A 21110-nucleotide genomic window follows, 5' to 3' on the forward strand; every position below is an offset into this window, starting at 1 on the left:
AGAGTAGAAAAATCTACAGGGGCTTTTGCGCTCAGGACATGGTTTTAGAAATTATGCTGAGGGCACAATTTTTCCTCCGCGATGAGCTCTTAATCCTCACTCCTGAAACATCAAAGACTGAAAGACAGAGAGCCAAAGACAGAGAGAGTGAGACAGATTGGAAGAGCGAGAGAAAATCCAGATATTTGAGCTGAACTGTTTAACAGCAGCTGTATTAAAAGGAACATTAATAATGCAGAAAGACAATCGTGGACCGGAATAGGACTTCCAGCATTCGGTTTAATTTTATAGTCCTCAAGACAGTGATCCAGGGTCTCTATTTATGCTCTCAAGGTTATTCCATACCTTTTCATATGGATTACCAAAGACTGTGAGAATATCATATGTACAGGTGTGATAAATGTTATTGTTAAGCTCCAGGCAAACATCTTCTTAATGTTATATCCAAGAATATTGCTGTGCTGTTTTGATTGCTAACACCATGCTTAAAGCCAAGGGGACTTTTTTTCCCTCTATATTTCTGTTACTGACATCAGGTATGCATTACCTAAAGCAAACAGAAGTTATCTGGTGTATTTTAAGCAGTAAGCAAGGTCTGTGGCCTGTGTCTCCTATTGAGTGTATTCTCTCTGGTGCCCCTGTGCTATTTGATATCTTTTTGTTGTCTTGCTCTCTTTCTGTCTGTTTGCGTGCCCTTGGCTTATGCATTTCCTTCATGCAATTTCAAACAGAATTCTCTAATCTCACATATGTATGAGCCGCATAGCGGAGAGCGGGAAGACTGCAGGCTTTTATTTACGTTTGGTCATGGTGATATTATCAGCGTTCAAGGACAAACTGCCCTCTCATTGTCCTGGACCCTCCTCTACAAGATTGGAATGGTCCATGTGAGTTTGATTCTAATGAGACTCCTGATTCACACTGAGGACTAAAAGACAAAAATCTCAGGTGAACTTTTCTTGTTTCATTAATTAATGTGCATAATTCTACTTGTACAGGGATCAGTCACAACAATGTATTGCTTGGAATTTGATTGATTCTTTCCCTCAACCTGACACAAAACATCTCGGTTACGTATGGTACGGATCTTCGAGCCAATGCACATTGGCATGCGATTATTGCATCCAGCTGCCGCTGATCACAGCGTGAGTATAGGCAGCAGATGCAGCGCATATTCAGGTTTTCGCTGAGGAGCCGAGCCGGTGACCCGGCCGCTCAGCGGTGGTACAGGAGCTGTGGCGACGGGACGTGACGTCTCTGTTCCCTCCTTCAGGGAACGAGGGTTACCATACGTAACCGAGACGTTCCCTTTCAGTCGGTCACTCTCAACGTCACGTCGGATGACCGACGAATTGGGATCCTACCAAAAGGCCACAGATACTGCCCCTTCCAGTGTCCTGTGGAAGCCACCTGCGCCCCTACTTTTTGGCGTAGGCCAGGGCTTGCACAAGAGGACCAGCTACTGCTGCTATGGCACTACCCAATGAGTAAGACTGGATAACACTGGGAAACGTACCCGTTCTACTTGGAACAGGAACGTTACGGAAGCTCCAACCTTCCCAAAGAAGGGTTCGGAAGCAAATACACATATGAACATTCCTTAGGTGCATATGGAAGAATGGAGGTGATTGTAACCCTCTTGGAATGGCAGAAGTCTGCCGGGGAAACACGGGCTCGAGGCTATACCGTGGACTTTACACATATGGGATCCACTTAGGTCTTACATATGGAACCCAGCCATCTACCGGTTCTCGAAGATTCAACGAGTGAAGGCCTGGCACCGGACGCTCCGCCACGTCTGGCTGCCGAGGGGACGGAGGAGCTCAACAGGGTCTACTACATGGACTCTCTGGAGTGGTTTTAGCAAGCCGGCCCAGAAGCCGGGGCCTCTCAGTGCTTCTACTCGTTTGAGGTGAGAACACAGGAGGCTCCACACGAAGGCTATAGAATCTAGCGAACGTGTTAGGGGTCGTCCAGCCCGCAGCTCTACAGACATCCGCCAGCGAGGCGCCACGAGCGCCAGCACCCAGGAGCTCGGACAGGACCTCATCCGACGTGACGTCGAGAGTGACCGACTGAAAGGGAACTAGACCTATGCAAATTGTCATGACAATGTCAGTGTTTAACTTAATTTCTTTTTAAACTCATTTTACCATGTTTAATACATTCTGCAGAATTAGTGTCAATTTTCCAGTAAAATTAGGACAGAAAATGGGGAAAAATTGTAAGAGTGAATAATTGACTGTAATTTTTTGTATGTTTAAGAATGTTTTTCTGTGATCTTTTAAATCAGATTTTTGAATGTTGTGTGTATATACCATTCAAAAATCAGTACTATTTTATTGAAAGAAAGACTTTTATTCAGTTAAAATGCATTATATGGATCAAAAGTGGCACATTTATAATGTTACAAAAGATTTTTATTTATTATATAAATGCTGTTCTTTTGAACTTTTGATTCAGAATTCTGGGGGGAATGGCACAAGAGCAAGAAAAATGTATCAGTGTTTTCACAATAATATTTAGCAGCACATCTGTTTTCAACATTGATAATAAAAACATTATCTTGAGCACCCAATCAGCATATTAGAATGATTTCTGTAGGATCATGTGACACTGAAGACTGGAGTAATGGCTGCTGAAAATTCAGCTTTGCAGTCACAGAAATAACTTACATTTTGAAAAATATTAAAACAGAAAACAGTTATTTTAAATCAGGGGTGTCAAACTCAGTTCCTGGAGGGCCACATCCCTACATAGTTTAGTTCCAACCCTACTCCAACACACATACCACGTAGTTTTCAAATAAGCCTTAATGTCTTGATTAGCTGGATCAGGTGTGTTTAATTAGGGTTGCATCTCAGCTGTGCAGGGCTGTGGCCCTCCAGGAACTGAGTTTGACACCCCTGTTTTAAATGATAATAATACATATTAAATCATATTTTAAAATGTTTCTGTTTTTACTGTATTTTCAATCAAATGCAGGCTGGTCAGCATAAAGAGACCTCTTTCAAAAACATTTAAAAAATCTTACCAAACCTTTGAACAGTATACTGTATATTAATTATGACTGTATAAATAAGCCTGTAAGCCTCCTCCTGCTACACGGGGGAAAAAAATAGTGATATTGTAAAAAATATTTTAATATCCCAAAATGTGGCTTTATATCATGCAATGTGATGTTATTTCTTATTTTAGACTTTTTGTCATTGTTCTGGTGGAAACCAATTTCCACACAACTAGAGTAAGTGTGATCCAAAACAAACAAACAAATCAGCCAGACAAAATGTCATAGGTTAAATGCCCTCATGCTATAGGATATTGGCTGCTTTACACATGCATGAGAATCTTGTATTGTGAGCTAAACTTGTCGCTGAGCTGTGAAAGTATGACTTTGAATCACGAAGCTCTATTAAACACATCTAGTGTTATTATCTAAGTGAGGATCAGTAATGTCTTTAAATATGGCTCTAAATTTGGCTTCCTCAATTAGTTACAGTTGACTAAATCAGGATGTTCTTGTTGGCCTAACAGCCATTAGAGTCATATAAAGAGAAGAAATAATTTCTCTGCAAGACGCTTCCTAAGATAGTGCTAACAAGTGAGAATAAAATTGGGATGCATGAGGCCAGATCTTTGGGTTCTCATCCCAGCGTGTCTTTCAAATGCAACATCAAATTTGTTTTTCAAATGAAAAAGGCACCAGTAATTGTATTTCTTTAAAGTTAGTCATAATTTGTGGAGTAGCTCATATTGCACAGCTACAGTATAATTAATCATTGTCTGCTGATTTGACAATTTTCTTTCATAGTTAAGAGCAAAGGCAGTTATATAAAGGATGTCTAGATAATTTTATTAGTAGTTTTTTAATGCATTTTTCAGAGGTTATGCAGTTACATTGTCCAGTGTTTTAATGCTTATTTTGTCAGGTTAAACCAGCCATAACAGTGAGGGATTCACTGCTTGCAATGTGAAGACAAAATGGCTTTAGTGAGATCTTGGGCATATATTGAAATAAAGAGTAAAAACGTCACACAAAATACACAAAATGTTGCATTTAACCTTTGATAATGTTCTTTTTTTTTTCTTATGAGTGTAAAGATTTTTTTGTTCTTATTTTTAATTGCCATGAAATTCCTAACCAGTTAACATAACACCGTATTGAAGACACAAAGCATAATACATTCATTGAGGAAGGCAATAGATGGTTTTAAATCTTGCTGCAGGGGATTTTTATGCTTTGAGGATCTTACAGATTATCTGGCAGAACTGAAGCCGTAGCATAATTCTTCATTGTCTCTACTGATACTTTCTTTAGCTCTTAGAAGTGGGGAGGAGTGGCAAACAAATTGGAAGAAGATGGAGTTAATGGACAGAACAAAGGCTTGTGATGCTCTGATGAAATATGGATGAGGGCCTGTCAGAAAAAACATGAAAACATATCATGTGAAGAGTCCTTGGGTCTAACAGAAAGTCTTTCATACCCAAGACAAAGACTGATTGCTAATGAACTCACTTTTCCACACTTTGATCCCCATTTAGATTCACAATGCACCACGTTTTCAGAACGTCAAGTCAAGTCTTACCGTTTGATGCTCAGGATTTTTACTACCAGTAAAGTATTTGGTTTGTCTTGTATTCATACTAATAGCATTTAGTCTGCCCATTCAAGGCATTTTTTTCAGTTGTACTTAAAGTTCATAGCGGTGCTGGGATATTTTCGACAAAAAGGTTTTGGCATGAATCTAAAATCCCACTCAGTTTCCTGGCATTCTGTGATAGTCTTCCTGTTCCCAAAACTGGGTCTGAACATGTTCTAGTGACTAAGCAACCAGAGGCCAAATAGTGAGGATGCATATAGTGCTTTGGAATAGAATATGCAGTGGATCTGTGGCATGTTAATAACCCAGTTTACTTGATGCAGATGACTAATTAAAATTTGTAGCTGAAAATATATTTTTTCAGCACCATCTGTTTGATTTTTATTTTTATTTTTTTAAATATCTTGCTATATCATTAGAAGAATCATTTATAGGCATTTGTATTTGAATGGCCGATTTGATTTTGTTCTCTCTTAAAACTATTTCATAGAAATGTGCATAATCATTATCTCACTGGTTAGTTCTAGGAGTCAAAACTTGCCAAACTCACAATAAACCAGTATTGACAAAACCCCAGAACAACATATGAGCAGCTCACAGCATGAGCAGGATTTAATATATTGAATAAATTAGGCTTTTCCTTATAAACCATTTTTCCTTTGAATTATGTTGTCCGATTGAAACGCTATAAAACTAAATTGAACTCGGTTGCTGCCAGTCTTTGACTGGTTTTAATTTGTACGCACCTTATGGCACACTTATGGCACACATGCTGCTGTTATCTCTAAAGGTGGCAGTCTGCTTTTTCCTTGATGAAGCCCTTCAGGAAAAAGAGCATACTCTCCAACAATTACACTACTTGTTTAAAAAGGTAAATTAGCAACATGGGTATCAGCATCAATCAACTATACATATGTTTGAGCAAAGATAAAATGATGTTAGGTAAAATTGAGTCTGGTTCAAGTGAATAAACTTGCATGCAGGAATCCTTCCCTCAGTATTGACAGGGTCATCTACTCTTTAACTCATTTTTGATAAGAAAGTAAAGTAAACCCTGAAGGAGACATGTCTCAGCAAACAGTCCTTTACCACTGGAGTGTGGGTCCTTTTACAGTAATGAGTCTTGAAAGCTTTCTCCATTTGCCAGTTATTTCCCCCCTGTGCTTACCCATGAGTAGAGCTTGATGTTTTCCTCTGGCCAAATGACAGTGGGGTTTGGAACATCATGTGCTTTTTGTGCTTAAAGCTAAATTGTGGCCCTCTAAATCTATCGCTGTGACAGTTCAACCCCAATCTGAGTTTACTTCACCCTTTGAGACTAGTTTTGTCTACCTCCATGTAATTACCATACCCTACCATACCACTTCGGGTCAGATTAGTCCACAAGTGTAATTTCTTCAAAAACAAGCCCACTGTTTGTTGCTGAGGAATGTGGCTGTGGAGTGCTTATTTATTTATAATTAAACAAATGAATTGTGATCACATCTGACGATTTATTTGGGGTTAACAGTTTATCTCCAACATGATAAACACACAAGCATTTATAATATGTATTTGTGCAAATTTGATATTAAAGTGCTTGGCCTGACAATAATATAATGCTATTTTTTTATTAAATATTACAGTTAAAAAATGTGGAGGTTGGTATGATTTAAATGAATAAATCTCTTTTATTTATTTATTTATTTAGAGAAAATCAGTTTATAGCACCTGACTATTACAACACTGACAGACAGGAATGGATACAGACAAATTTGCATATCTATTGCATGCTGGTGTTCTAGGAAACTGCGAAATTATGGATAGAATTGTTGCTGAAGAGGTTGAAGAGAAATATGTTTCTATTTGCACGCTCTCCAGGTGCTGAAGCAGCAGCATTCTCAGTAAAACTTGAGATTCATCTGTCCCTTTCGATCTCTCTCTGTCTCATTTCATATTTACTCTCTTGAGGGGAGAAATAGGAGGACCAGGCTAATAAGATTTTCTCTGGCAATCGTCAAACACAAGGTGACAGATCGTATTTTTGAACCACATTCATCTGTAGTCAGTCAGCTCTGTTTCATCCAGGTGAATGTCTTTTTTTTTTTTGAGCGTCTAAGAAAAGCAGACAGAAAATCTTTCACTTCTTCAAGAGGAAATGAGTGGCTTTCAATGCATATTATTCCAGTTCCACTATCTGTCCTTCATTTCCACACTTTGCCTCTTTCCTTTGTGTTGAGGATGAAGTTCAATTACCCTCTTGTCAAACAACATAATTTTCAGGTAAACTGAGCGGTGAATTGATTTGGCCCACTCTCTGAAAGCTGTGCCGCCAAACCCAAGTAATTGATGGGTTTGTGATTTGTGGCTCCAGAGTAATTATTTATTGGCCTGTCCATGAGATGGGCACTGCCATTCGCTTCTCACTCAGTCCCTGCTCCAGTGCTCATCTTTCTTTGGTAATTTTTTTAAAATACTTTTTCTTCACACTTAATAGATTTTCTAGTCTGTCCCAGGATTGTAAACTTACAGTAAATAGACAAACCATAAGATGTAAAAACATACTGTATAAGGCTAATGGTACTGATCTTTCACTTTGATTTATTACAGCCGTCTTATTCTCTTATAATACTCTGATTGTAGAATAATCTGATTGTTAAGAATAATAAACACATTTAAATAATAATTTATTTCCTCCCCATTCATCTTTTTCAGAGCCGGAAACATGCAAACAAAGTTCGTCTGTATTATATGTTGCATCCAGTAGACGGGGGATGTCCGGCTAAGAAGCTCAGAACAGATGACGTGAGTATATCTCATCCTATTCTTTTTATTTTTTTCACAAATGACACCTCTATATTGAGTTCATAAATTACTTGCTCTGTAACATTCTTTGAAAAGATCAACATGGTGATTGTTTTTTCTTTTAATGAGCTTTTCTAGCCATTGCTCTCCATAGCCAATCTTTTTCATAATAATATGCTTCATGAACCCCAACCGTTAAAAAGCACTTCATTTTATGTAAACAATTAATTTAATAGCCAGAATTTGTGTAGGTATGATGCAAATTTCTTTTGAAATCATAGTAAATAAATTAGAATTACAAATAAGAAACCTGCATCCATGGACAGTTTGGCAGTTATTAATGTATCACAATTCCTGCGACAGGTAATGAGTGGAGGACAGAGGAGCCTCTTAAATAAGAAGTTACAGGTCTGTGAGAGCCAGAACTCTTGCTTGTTTGTAGGTGACCAAATACTTATTTTACTGAGGAATTTACCAATTAATTCTTTAAAAATCCTACAATGTGATTTTCTGGATTTTTTTTTCTCATTTTGTCTCTCATAGTTGAGGTATACCTATGATGAAAATTACAGGCCTCTCTCATCTTTTTAAGTGGGAGAACTTGCACAATTGGTGGCTGACTAAATACTTTTTTGCCCCACTGTATGTAGTGTGATATTAGTGATTGCTATAGAATATCAGTGTGCACTATAGTTTCTGTATGACAGGATTTGTATTCTAGGTGGTATTTAGCAGAGATTTTTTATTTTGATCAAGGGGATGTTCATGTAGGATGCGTTCTTGCATTTACAAATACATAGCTGGAGTACAATGGAATGAAAATGTGTCGTTCATTGCAGAAGATGCTAAAAAAAACAGCAAGACATGTCAAAAGACACCTGTCTGACACTGTCTTTACACAGAAACACCTCTTTATCATCTAAAGTAACTTTTGTTGCGTGGACTTTTATTTGTTTATAGCTGGGATTATTTGATTGTGTTTAAGAGTGAAATCCTAACTAGTTCCCCTAAAATCAAGTGTATTGCAGACCCCTGGAAGAGCTCTGGCAACCCCAGGTTGGCAAACCTGCTTTACAGTATGTTTGTTAGTGTTTAAGTGAATACTTAAGAGTGACTGGTGCCCTATTTAAGGATGATTGTAGAGGTGAATCAAGGGTTGTAGTATGTGAGTCCAACATTTCATCACAAGGAGACAGCAGCTTGATGTGTGTGAAATGTTTTGATCCACCTGGTTTTGTACTGCATTGTCACTTTTCACCTATTACACTCAGTTAATAGGTGATCTTGTGTGCATTCAAGCTTGGGTTTGAGAATGGAGCAGGTTTTAAACGAAGGCCAATTAAATTCAAGAAATAAACAAGAAAGTTCAAGAAAGTCTAACTAATTTCTGAACTTCAGCCATCTTCTGAGATGAGTCTCACTGAGATGATAGTCTGTCTGCTCTGCTTCTCTCAGTAGGATAAAGTAGGCTTCTGCTTTATGGCCGTGTTTGATGGGCTCTTCACACAACGAGAGGGGTTCACAAACATAAGGTTGTGTGAATGTTGCTGGGATCTGCCTTTTTGCGCTCTCGGCTGGGCAGAGAAAGTCTATGATGCTTGTGGTTTTTGCAGATGTTACATGTTCTTTAGACAGTTTCCAAACAGACCAACAAAGCTCACACCGCAGGAGACCAAATGCACATCTAAATGTTTATGTGAGAGTCAGAGGATGCGAAATCATAGCCATCGGCTATGGGATATGGTTAGAATTAAATGATATTGAGCACTGTGTATGTTTTATTGATATTCTGTATGGTCAGAGTAATTGTATACATCATTAGACAAGCTGTTGAGGTGAGGACACTGGCAGAGAATTGCAGTAATGAAGTTGATTAGTATACGATTATTGTGTAGGGAACCGCCACCTTCAGTGGCCAGATTTCAAAAGACTATGTGCTGCTTCTGAGTTCTTCGACTGAACTTTAACACTTAGCTTGTATCACATCGATAGTAGCAATGAACAGACATTCAAATAGTCATCGATCGCTATGTGTCCATGTGTCATCTGTCAATAGGCTCTGCAGACAAACTAGACTTTGTGGAAGTTGGACAGCAAATTTTAATTAGCCATTACCCACTGAAAGTGATGTTAATGAGGTAGAAATATGGACATGTCTTGTCAATGAGTACAGATCATAGGCCAAAACTGGCATTTTTTCAGAAAGGTGAGAAAGACAGTATGAAAATAAAAGTGGCTACATTTAAGAGACAAGTTAGGGCGCTTTCAGACTAGGGTTGTGACGGTGAGGACATTTTCCCACCGGTTAATCGACGTATGACAACACCGGTAATACCAGTATCACCGCGGGGGCAGGGCGTTCCCTCTTTTCCTCGGTTTCCTTCGCTTTTAAATAGCTTGTAAAAGCGGTGTGCCCATTTTACTTTCACTTTAAAATAGCGGCAATTCGGAGTAAAGCAATTGTTCGTTTTTAGTTTGTTTGAATTTTCCCTCTTTTCCTCGCTTTTCTTTCGCTTTTAAATAGCTTAAAAGCACTGTGCGCATTTTACTTTGACTTTTGAATTAGCGGCAGTTCGGCGTCAATTGCTTGAATGCAACAACAAAATACAACGTCAAACTCACTTTAGTCTATATATAAAACATAGAACTTTTATTAACAAAACAAATAAAAATACACCATGCTATAGGGCAAGCTATGCCTAATATAAAATAACAAATAACTTAAATGAAGTTTAATAGGTATACAAAACTGGAAATAAGTAAACATGTATAATATATAACCAAATAAATAAGAAACATAGAATGTTTATTAGCAAAACAAATGTCAAATAAAATAAATAAATGACACCATTTAAATAAAGTAAAAATCAGCAAACAATGTGGAACCAAATTAAATAAGAAACGAATGTTTAAAAAAAAACTTCCAAAATCACCTTGCCATAAACGGCAAAAGTCAACAGACTTTTAAAAATCCAAATTTAAAAAAAAACTTCCAAAATCACCTTGCCATAAACGGCAAAAGTCAACAGACTTTTCAAAATCCAAAATATTGCCAAACAGGCGCTTTTGCATCTCGTTTCTAAACTAAATCATCCGCGATCGTCTTGTCTGTCTCACCCTACTCTTCTTGTCAGTCAGCTCGACTCACTCTCCTCACTGGAGAAATTAAATCATCTGTGATGCAACTGTCCTTCGGCATGCTGCATTGAGCAGCCGTGTTCAGTTTTTAATTGTAGTGTCTGTTCTTTTACTGAACTAAATTAGTTTTATTACTATAAAAAAATCAAAACGACGGTGGAGGTCGGTGCCGCGGTCGGCAAGTGAGGTAACCGGTGTTGCGGCTTAACACCAGTATCACCGTCAACACCGTCTATCGCAACAAGCCTATTTCAGACCTGTAGATTTTTTGCTTTTTAACAAATGAAATTCCTATTTTGTAACAATGTTTCAAAATATATATGAAAGTATGTATATACTGTGCTTCCGGAAAGTATTCACAGTGCTTCACGTTTTCCACATTTTGTCGCATCATATGACCCCTTTAAGTTGCAGCCTTATTCCAAAATGGATTAAATTCATTATTTTCCTCAAAATTCTACAAACAATACCCCATAATGACAACGTGAAAGAAGTTTGTTTGAAATCTTTGCAAATTGTACAGAAGTATTCACAGCCTTTGCCATGACACTCAAATTGAGCTCAGGTGCATCCTGTTTCCACTTTTTATTTATTTATTTATTTTTTGTGGGGAGAGGGGGAGAGAGAACTGTTCATTTAAGCCTTTAGTTTGAATTAATTAAATTTGAATGTTTAGGGTAAGTTTTCCCACTTAAATATTGAGATAATCCTCTTACACTCTCTTATCACTTATCAGTTAATGTACTTCTGAAAATCAATATAAAATTAGTGCAAGATGTGGAATTTTGTGATTACCCTTTCTCTGTCATTAACCTATAAACGTGATAGAGAAAAACTAAGTCAGGAAGCGTTCAGTCAAAATCAGCACTTTTCACAGTAGGACCGAGGGAGTGGAACTGAAAGCAATTATTTTTCCACTACATAGCTCTTTCTGATATTTATAGATCAATGAACTCTACATGGCTACTGTTGTGTGAATGCTGTTGTAATGTTTTTGGCTCCTCAGCAAGAAAATAAAACAACTGAAAGTTTTGTGCCGGAAATTTTACTTCATCAGAAAAACCTTAGACATTATAGATTACTTTATACATTATAATTACATTATACATTACCTTTAGACATTTAGACAAAACCTTATTTTCAACATTACAATGTTGTGTGAACATTTTTTTTCAAGCCATTCTTAAACACACACACACACACACACACATGCAAAAGCTACACTTTTACAACAGTTTAAATGTTAAGGGGAATGTTGAAATGTTAATAATTAAAAGTAAGTAATTTTATTATGTTGTCAACTAGTCCAACTGTACCTGTCAGTCAGTGCTACACACATGTGCTGCTTGCATTTTCTTTAGATTCATTTTTCCCTCTCTGTTTCCCCAGAGCATAGGGTTGTGTAAGAGTAAACTGGCCATTGACCAATGGAGAAGTAAAATTCACCTGCATTAAGAGTCAGTAAGCAGCCAATTTCTAACAAGTTGTCCTCTGCTCTCTCAACACCTAATAAAGTGGCAGCAGATCGTACACGAGATCACTAGTCACATCCATCTGCTTAACACAAATCAGCTGTCTGCGGCAGCTACTAATAGCTACATGGTCCCCTGAGGACACTTTAAAAATCTCTCCCCAAGTCTCCAGCACTGTAACTCAATGCAAGGGCTGTGGCAGAGGATACAATTAGCGGCCTGGGACAACTTCTGCACTGATCGAATAGCCCTTCGGATACTTACTCCTATTTAATTAGCGGTGATTAAATCAACCCCTGCTGGGGCTTGTGTTTCCAGGGGAGAGCTGGGCAGATGGAGAGTGTGTGGAGGACCAGAACGAAAGAAGAGAGAAGAAAGTGGGCTGGAACTCGAGCCTGGATCCTCAACTTTTGTTCTAGTCTTTGTTTCACTCAGTTAATGACAGATCAGTGACTGTGTGTGGAATGTCCAGACAGCCTGAGAGTGATACAGCAGTTTTCTCTTTATATTTACAGTTCAGTTTATGTTTCTTTCTTGGGTATCAGCAGAACTATTGGGATGTATGCACAGATAAAGCTTTGTTAAAACCTGCTCAGCTGCTGCCTTCATACATTATTGCCAACGGGGAAAAAAAGATAGTCGTCCTACATTTAAAAACAATTGTTGATATCACGTTCGAGTTCATGAGTTCGCTTTCACTCTCAACCAAACTAACATTACTAGCCAATCAGACATTTTTGCTCTTATAAACACAAGACGCGCATAATAGTATCCAATTGCAGATGATGAATGGAAAAGAAGCCTGAAAGAACACATTGAAAAAGCTGCGAGGCGCAATGGTCAAAGATTTCCATCTAGCGTCATATTTACATAGAAAAGCTATTAAAAAAGCAGCAGAGCTTTGTAAACAGCTCAGAGTAATCATGTCATCTCCATAAGAACGATATGATTGCCAGAATGCATTTACCTGTATTTTTGAAAAGGTCCTGTTCACACATGATCTCTTAACGGTAATTTACCAGTAAAGACTGTATGTGTAAAAGGGGCTAAACTCTTCCTCTGCATATGCAGTGAGTTTGGGTTGCTTAACGTTCATCTGAGAAAACTCACTTGATTTATAATGTAAATCATTTAAACCTATGCCAACGCAGGAGAATACATCAACATATTTCTAAATATGCGATGTATGGTACGTCGTGATTTCAAAATAAGTTTCTGACTTTGCATGTGGCCAAATATTAAAATTAAATGGATTTAAACGTCGTTGAAATACATGAAACATCACCAGGCCGTTGGCGCCATCTGCAGGTATTTGTTATAATATAGGCATATTACATTTACATGTATTTAACAGTGTCAGTGTGACAGTGTTGTTCAATAAAACCATTTACTTGGTTTTGATACTTTATTTGAGGCCAATTATTATTGCCTCATTGTTACTTTATATATAAATATAGTCATATTAAAGTTTGTTTTTCACATAGTTCTATTTGTATTACTAAAAAAACATCAGATTACTCCCTTGTCAAAATAATCAGTAGACTTCTTGATTAGCAAAATAATCATTAGTTAAGCCCTAGATTAGTTAAAACATTTCAAAATACAACTGCATTGTTTTACTTTTTGTGCTTAAAAGACAAATATTTTGTCATTTGAAAATTTCTTAAAGTATTAAAACATTGTCTCGTTCTAGTGAACCAAGTATCTGCATTTTGTCTCACCTTGTGAGCTAAGTGTATTGTCACACCCCTAGTGTGTATGAGCGTGATAAAGCTCATAATTTTCCAAGTGTATGACATAGCTTTCATTCTTCAGGTCAATCATATATTCATGAAAAAAAAAGTAAAAAAGGAAAGCGATAACTTTGCCATAGTATCCTTTCAAATGTTAAATTTGCCATTGCATTGTCATTGCATTCTCTGTACATGTTGCACTTTATTTATCAGATCTGATTTTAGTCCTTGAAAACCAAAAAAGTAGTGCAAGTCCTTGAACATCCTGGAAATTTTATTTTTCAGTGTCTGTACGAACCCCGAACAAGAGTTACCAGTTCTTGGACCATTTTAATGTTTTGTTGTTGTTATTTACACTGAACGGTAGTTTCCTGTAGTAAACTGTCTTTGTATATTTCCTATTTTATATTAATTTCCTAGTATTTAATTTACCATTATTTCTTTTGAACAAAACAATTTCAGAAATTTCATGTTTTAGATTGTAGGTCATCTTGTACCCTGTCAAGGCAAAGCTAACCAGCAAAACTTGATATCGAAAGCATCCTAAATGTTACATGTGTTTGCACCATATTGTAGTGAGTAAACATTCTTGGTATTGCTGTTTCAAATATTCCACCGTAATCTGTTGTCTGAGCCTGTCAAGGGCTAATGGCAATGGCAGATACTTTACTAGTTAGTTTCAAGGAAAATCATTTTCAAATAATGTTCTTTTTTTTTGTTTGCCAAACAACCCAGTGAATGTGTCCGACCCCGCAACCCCCTGATAAAAATTTCAGGCTCAAGATTTTTTTTTTTTGCTTTAACCCCTGTATGTATGTGTGTGTGTGTATATATATATATATTTATTTTTTTAATTATTTTTTTGCGTTTACTTTTGTATTTTCAGTTTTCTTTTTTATTTTATTTTTGGTTATTTTTGTAAGTTTTGTTAAGTGCTTTTGTATTTTTTTTAAATAAATTTTTCTTTTACCTAATATATCTATTTAGTACAGTTTTATTTTATTTTAGTTAATAAAAAATATTTTAATAGTAGTTAACAATATCAACACTTGACTTGACACTGATTTGACTTTATCACTAGCCATAGTTTTGGGAAAGATTTTTGTTGACAATCCAGAAAATTTTCAGCAGACCACAAACCATTTTATTTTGAAAAAACGCTGCTCTATCTGCTCGTTAAGTCATGACGTAACGAATACTGTTTCTGGGTTCAAGCCTTTACTTTGTTTCAAATAAGAATATGTACTATTCTTAACGTTTGAGTACTATTCATTTATAGCACAACTTTAAGCTAAGCGTTTAAAAACTAGAGGTGTGCATTATCTGAGTATTAGAACAGCCGCTGTAATGCAGTTTAGGTTGTTTTTTCTGCCATTTGTAAGGTGAATCTCTTGAGTTGTTATTTTAGAACTATTTATATACTATAATTTTTATTCTTAATTTGAATGAGCTTTTTTTGTATTTTCAGTTTTCTTTTTTATTAATTTTTTGGTAATTTTTGTAAGTTTTGTTAAGTGCTTTTGTATTTTTTTTGTATTAATTTTTCTTTTACCTAATATATCTATTTAGTACTGTTTTATTTTAGTTAACAAAAAATATTTTAATAGTAGTTAACAATATCAACACTTGCTGATTTGACTCTTTATCACTAGCCATAGTTTTGGGAAAGATTTTTGTTGACAATCCAGAAAATTTTCTGCAGACCACAGACCATTTTATTTTGAAAAAACGCTGCTCTATCTGCTCGTTAAATCATGACGTAATGAATACTGTATCTGGGTTCAAGCCTTTACTTTGTTTCAAATAAGAATATGTACTATTCTTAACGTTTATGAGTACTATTCATTTATAGCACAACTTTAAGCTAAGCGTTTAAAAACTAGAGGTGTGCATTATCTGAGTATTAGAACAGCTGGTGAAATCTGAGATTTCACTATGAAGATAACGATTAGGATCGTGATTCTTCCATACTACAGCAGAAAGTGAGTGTATATTAGCAGTGTTTGTTGTTTTGTTTTGGGCTCTGATGGAGCGCTTGGGCACAGAAACGGTGATGTGTGACTTCACAAGCAGATACTGATGTACCGCCAGGGTTGGGGAGTAACGGTATACTTGTAATGGTGTTATGTAATCCGGATACAAAAATCTAGTAACTGTAATCTGTTACAGTTACATCAAAAAACAAAGTATTCAGATTACAGTTACATTTTGTAAAACGTTGGAATACTAATATCAGGATTTTGTTTACATAATAACGCTATATGTAGCGCCGCTTCATCATACAGTAGTTCCTGGCTCTGTTGACACACATGTTGACTCACGTGAGCCACCTGCTGGTGCGTGTGCAAATAACACCCGTCTACAATTATTCTCCTCAAACGCGGGATGAGATGCTGCTACAGTTAATTATGATGCTTCCTGCTGAGAAAAACGTTTTCATGTCTGGAAATTTCAGTTATTGTGTCTTCAAAAAGGATAAAGGAAATAACATAGTTGTACAGAGTAAGCTGTGCATGAAGACTCTTGCTTTAACAAAGGCTAATCAAACAACTTGAACATTTGCAGGTACGACTAGCATGCAAATCTTCATGTTAGCTAAAATTTTGTGTTTGTTAGTGATTTAAAATTCCATGGTGTGCATGACTGCAGTTGTGTGTAAGTTTTCTAGCGGAAAATGAGCTGTAAAATGTAGAAATTAACACAAGAGTCCCCACACCACGGATCAGTCAATGAAATAAAGAAAGATAATAGCATTTCACATACATTTCGACATGTAGGCTTATTTTAAAATAGACTAATATGTATATGGTGTACATTTTTTAATGTTGTGTATAAACTATATTTATTTTTACTACATGTTAAAGAAACTAAAAAATTATAATAATAATAAAACTGTAATACTTAAATGTCTGCATAGCCTTTTATATAAAAATACATATGGGCTTTAATATCTAGATGGTGAAACAAGACACGATTTTAAATAGTTTCAAATATAGTTTCAGTTTTTACTAGGGCTGCACGATAAATCGCATGCGATATTTAATGCGCATCTTGTCAGAAAGCCGGTTCTGTAATCAGCGGTAAATCTCCATCACATGCGGGCTTTCACATTAAATACACAGAGCCATTGTTCAGCCCTAGTTTTTACTATAGTTTTTATTAGTTTTAATTTTAAATCATAGTTAAATAAAAGTACTTAGATATTGCTTTTTAACTTTATTTACATATGTAACTTGAAGTAATCCAAAAGTAATCAGATTACATTACTTTTATATTGTGGTACTTGGATTACGGTACTGAATACTCTTTTGATTAAGTAATTTGTAACTGTAACGGAATACATTTTAAAAGTAACCCTCCCAACCCTGTGTACCGCTGAGCTTACACATGACATGTGAATGAAAATGAAACCTGTAAATCAGTTTTCTTCTGTCATGGTATTTAAACTTTAACCTTGTCAGAACCAGTACTCAGATGTTAAGCTGTGTTTGCTGTTGTGGGTGATGCAGATTTGAAACCATCTTCCAAAAAATGATAGCCTTAATATAGTGGAGCTGACATGATATTGCATGTCTTTAAAAGCTAAGATCTAATGTATCTTTCAAATATGGGGATGGTTTTGAAGTATCTGTTGGAACCTGACTGATGAGATGTGAACTGACAGCACTGTGCTTGCCATGGTTGGCATAGCATCTTCACATGGAGACACAGACCAGACTAAGTCATGAGTTCTCTGACCTTTTTTCCTTTATTATTGTGTTCTGTCACAAAGTGGACACTTTCATTCTTGCTGGAGGAAATTAGTAAACAATACAAATATACAGTAAGTGAATAATCCATAAATGTACTCCAGCTAAAAGCACATTGTGCTAGTAACATTTGGTTTTGAGCATTCTGAAGCCATGAAGCAATAGCCACGCTGCACAGCCATACAACCATATATACCGTGTAAACAGAATTAATCCTCAAAAGGTTTTACACTAAAGCAATCTCTGCAAAGACCCAGAGCGCTTTCACCAGCAACTACTGCCTGCAAGCTTCAAAAGCATCGCTGAACTGAGATCTTTCATGGTTCACAAAAATGTACTCTGCTTTATGTAACACACACAGACACACACACACAGGTTTGTTTTTGTGAAAAGTGGGGACATCCCATAGGCGTAATGGTTTTTATACTGTACAGACCGTATATTCTATTGCCCTACACCAACCCTACCCCTAAACCTACCCGTTACAGGAAACTTTGTGCTATTTCAGATTTTCAAAACACTCCATTCTGTGCTATTTATAAGCGTTTTGAAAAGTGGGGACATGGGGTAATGTCATTATACAAATGTATGTCCTCATTTGTCACAAACACACACACACACACACACACACATATATATATATCTTTCCTTAGAGGTGCATAGGCTTAAGCATCAGATATCAGATCTAAAACCTAACAAAAAGAAAATAGAGATAAAATGCATATGGCTTTTGAAAGAAAGGTGCGAAAGGTACAAGCATCTTCATCTGAAGGTGCACATTTACAACAAGATGCTGTGCAGTGCAAATTTGTGGAAAAATAAAATCTGCATTGCCAACCCTACCCCTAAACCTACCCGTTACAGGAAACTTTGTGCTATTTCAGATTTTCAAAACACTCCATTCTGTGCTATTTATAAGCGTGTTGAAAAGTGGGGACATGGGGTAATGTCATTATACAAATGTATGTCCTCATTTGTCACAAACACACACACACACACACACACACACACACACACATATATATATATATCTTTCCTTAGAGGTGCATAGGCTTAAGCATCAGATATCAGATCTAAAACCTAACAAAAAGAAAATAGAGATAAAATGCATATGGCTTTTGAAAGAAAGGTGCGAAAGGTACAAGCATCTTCATCTGAAGGTGCACATTTACAACAAGATGCTGTGCTGTGCCAATTTGTGGAAAAATACAATCTGCATTGCCTTCCTTCTGATCCCAATGTTAGGAAAGAGTGGATGGATGAACTTTATTATTAATGAAGTTCCAGACCGTGTCAGTAAGAACTTGGTCATTTGTTCACTTAATTTGACCATGGATTCATTTTTCAAACAAAGCATAATTCGATGCAGGATTTTCAGAAAGATTGAAACTAAAAGACAATGCTGTGCTTACTATATTGGATCCGACAGTAATGTCGCACCACACAAGTGGAAGTACAGTAACTGTTTTTATTATGTGGTCACTATTGCTTTGTCTGTTATTACAGATTGTTTGATATGTTCTGAGTATTTATGCGTTTTTAACCTAAATCACAGCGGCATCCATCTATGAAGGATATAGGCCATTAAACATACAAAACTGTTAGCCAATCATACCAGTGGGTGTTTACTTCCGAGTACAATCCGCCACTCCTATTCAAACAGAGCGTTCTGATGAGGGGGTTCAAAACAGGACAGAATTTAATCTTTACTTTATTTGTCCCTTGAGAGGGAAATTTGTTTTGGGCAATACAGGTAAAACTGCACAACAAAGTACCAACATCAATAATAACAATCACATAGTTGTGTCCCCTGAATCAGAGTTTAACAGCCTTGTAGCCAAAGAAACTAAAGAGTTTTTATAACGGTTATATCTAGACATCGGAATACGAAAACGTCGACCAGATGGAAGTAATTCAAATTCTTGCTGAAGCACATGAGAAGGGTCAGAAAATAGCCTATTACTTCTAATTAGTTTTTCTAGGTAAAAATCTTGAAAACGTTTTAAGTGGAACTCAGAGAACAATAAAAAATAATAAAAAAGGCAGTTCATGACCCCTTTAAAATAGAGGTGTGTATTTTGTCAAGCATTTAATTTTACATTTTCACCAATACACCATTGTTCCCAAGCCAAATTATTTGTGGCAGTTTTGTATTTTTGTTATATTTGTTTTTGTATTTATAAATGTGTATTTGTTACATTTTATAATATTATATACAGTTGATATATTATTTTCATCTATTTTTTATTATTATTTATTTGCATATAACAGGTTACATACAGCTGTTATATTTTATTTTTGTCATTAGTTATTGGCAGTTTGATATTCTTACAATTTTTTATAAAATATTTGTTTTATGTACAGGTATTTTCTCACATAAAAGTACAAAACACAAGGTTTGTACATACATAGAAGAATGCACTGCATCTTTCCATTTGAGACTCGCTGATCTTCTATGTACTGTACATAGTCATATCTCCTTCTCTCTTCTTGGTATTTGAACAGCAGTTACAAATTCAGCAACTCTTTACCATAGGTTGGTTCTGTGTTCCAATCAGATGGTTATCAGCCTCCTGATTATTCCATCACAACCCTGATGAACCCTGTCAGACTCGAACAGTTCTGTCGCTGCTTAGTTGGGCAATAGGCAGTCATTTGTCTCTTTGACTTGACTTCATATGATACTGCAGAAATATGCAAAATGCAAGAATATTGCACAAATTAATCACTAAAATATGAGACAAACCAATTTCAGTTTAGCTTTCAAACTCCTAACTCCGTTTGAGTCATATGATCTCAATACAGTCTCTGACATAAGTTCATGGAAATGCAGTTAGAGTGTCAATAATATAAGTAAATGAACAATATGTATTCTTTTTGCATGTCACCTGCACTGCCACAGCCCTTTTTCTCTGTTTTCTCTTATCTCTTGCCAGCAGTGAATTAGCCAACCCTTTTAACCAGCATATTCTGAGTCCATCAGAGAAAAGGCAACAGTGTAGTTTTTGCCATGATTTTATTCTCAGCAGTTGTCAGAAATGTGACCCTGGACCACAAATCCAGTCTTAAGTCACTTGGGTATATATATTTTAGCAATAGCCAAAAAAAAACCCATTGTAATGATGCCAAAAATCATTAGGATATTAAGTAAAGATCATGTTCCATGAAGATATTTTGTAAATTTCCTTCCGTAAATACATCAAAACGTCCCAGGTTACGTATGTAACCATGGTTCCCCGAGGGAACGAGACGCTGCGTCGGAAAATGCTAGGGGAACGCCTTCAGTGATATCAAGCTCTGAATCATATGTGTAATCAGTCGAACGATGGGCGAGACGTCCGCGGCGGGTGACGTCATGACCAGGAAGCTTTAAAAGCACGTGAGGTGCCGCCGGCGCTAGCTTCTTAGGAGTGAAGCAAGCTCTAGTAGGGATGCCGGAAGTATGGCCTTGCGACGCAGCGTCTCGTTCCGGCGTATACTTCCTCGGGGAACCATGGTTACATACGTAACCTGGGACGTTCCCCTTCGGGAACTCGAGCTGCGTCGGAAAACGCTAGGGGAACGAGATGTCCACGCCGCCAGACTTGCAAATCCCTGCCTGGTGTGAAAGGGCACGGCTATGGCAAGAGAACA

The 21110-nt window shown here is 36.7% G+C and overlaps 1 protein-coding gene across 1 annotated transcript in view; it reads left to right on the forward strand.

Annotated features, from left to right (window-relative positions):
- The window catches only part of LOC107587306 (zinc finger matrin-type protein 4-like), an 82826-nt gene that overhangs the window by 22985 nt on the left and 38731 nt on the right, over window positions 1-21110 (forward strand). The window contains exon 3 of the mRNA XM_016275022.1: window positions 7296-7385. Within this exon, the coding sequence (XP_016130508.1) occupies window positions 7296-7385 (90 nt within the window). The remainder of the gene's footprint in view (window positions 1-7295; window positions 7386-21110) is intronic.

This window comes from Sinocyclocheilus grahami, unplaced genomic scaffold, assembly GCF_001515645.1.
Source record: "Sinocyclocheilus grahami isolate Dianchi unplaced genomic scaffold, SAMN03320097.WGS_v1.1 scaffold92.1, whole genome shotgun sequence".
NCBI classification, from domain to species: domain Eukaryota; kingdom Metazoa; phylum Chordata; class Actinopteri; order Cypriniformes; family Cyprinidae; genus Sinocyclocheilus; species Sinocyclocheilus grahami.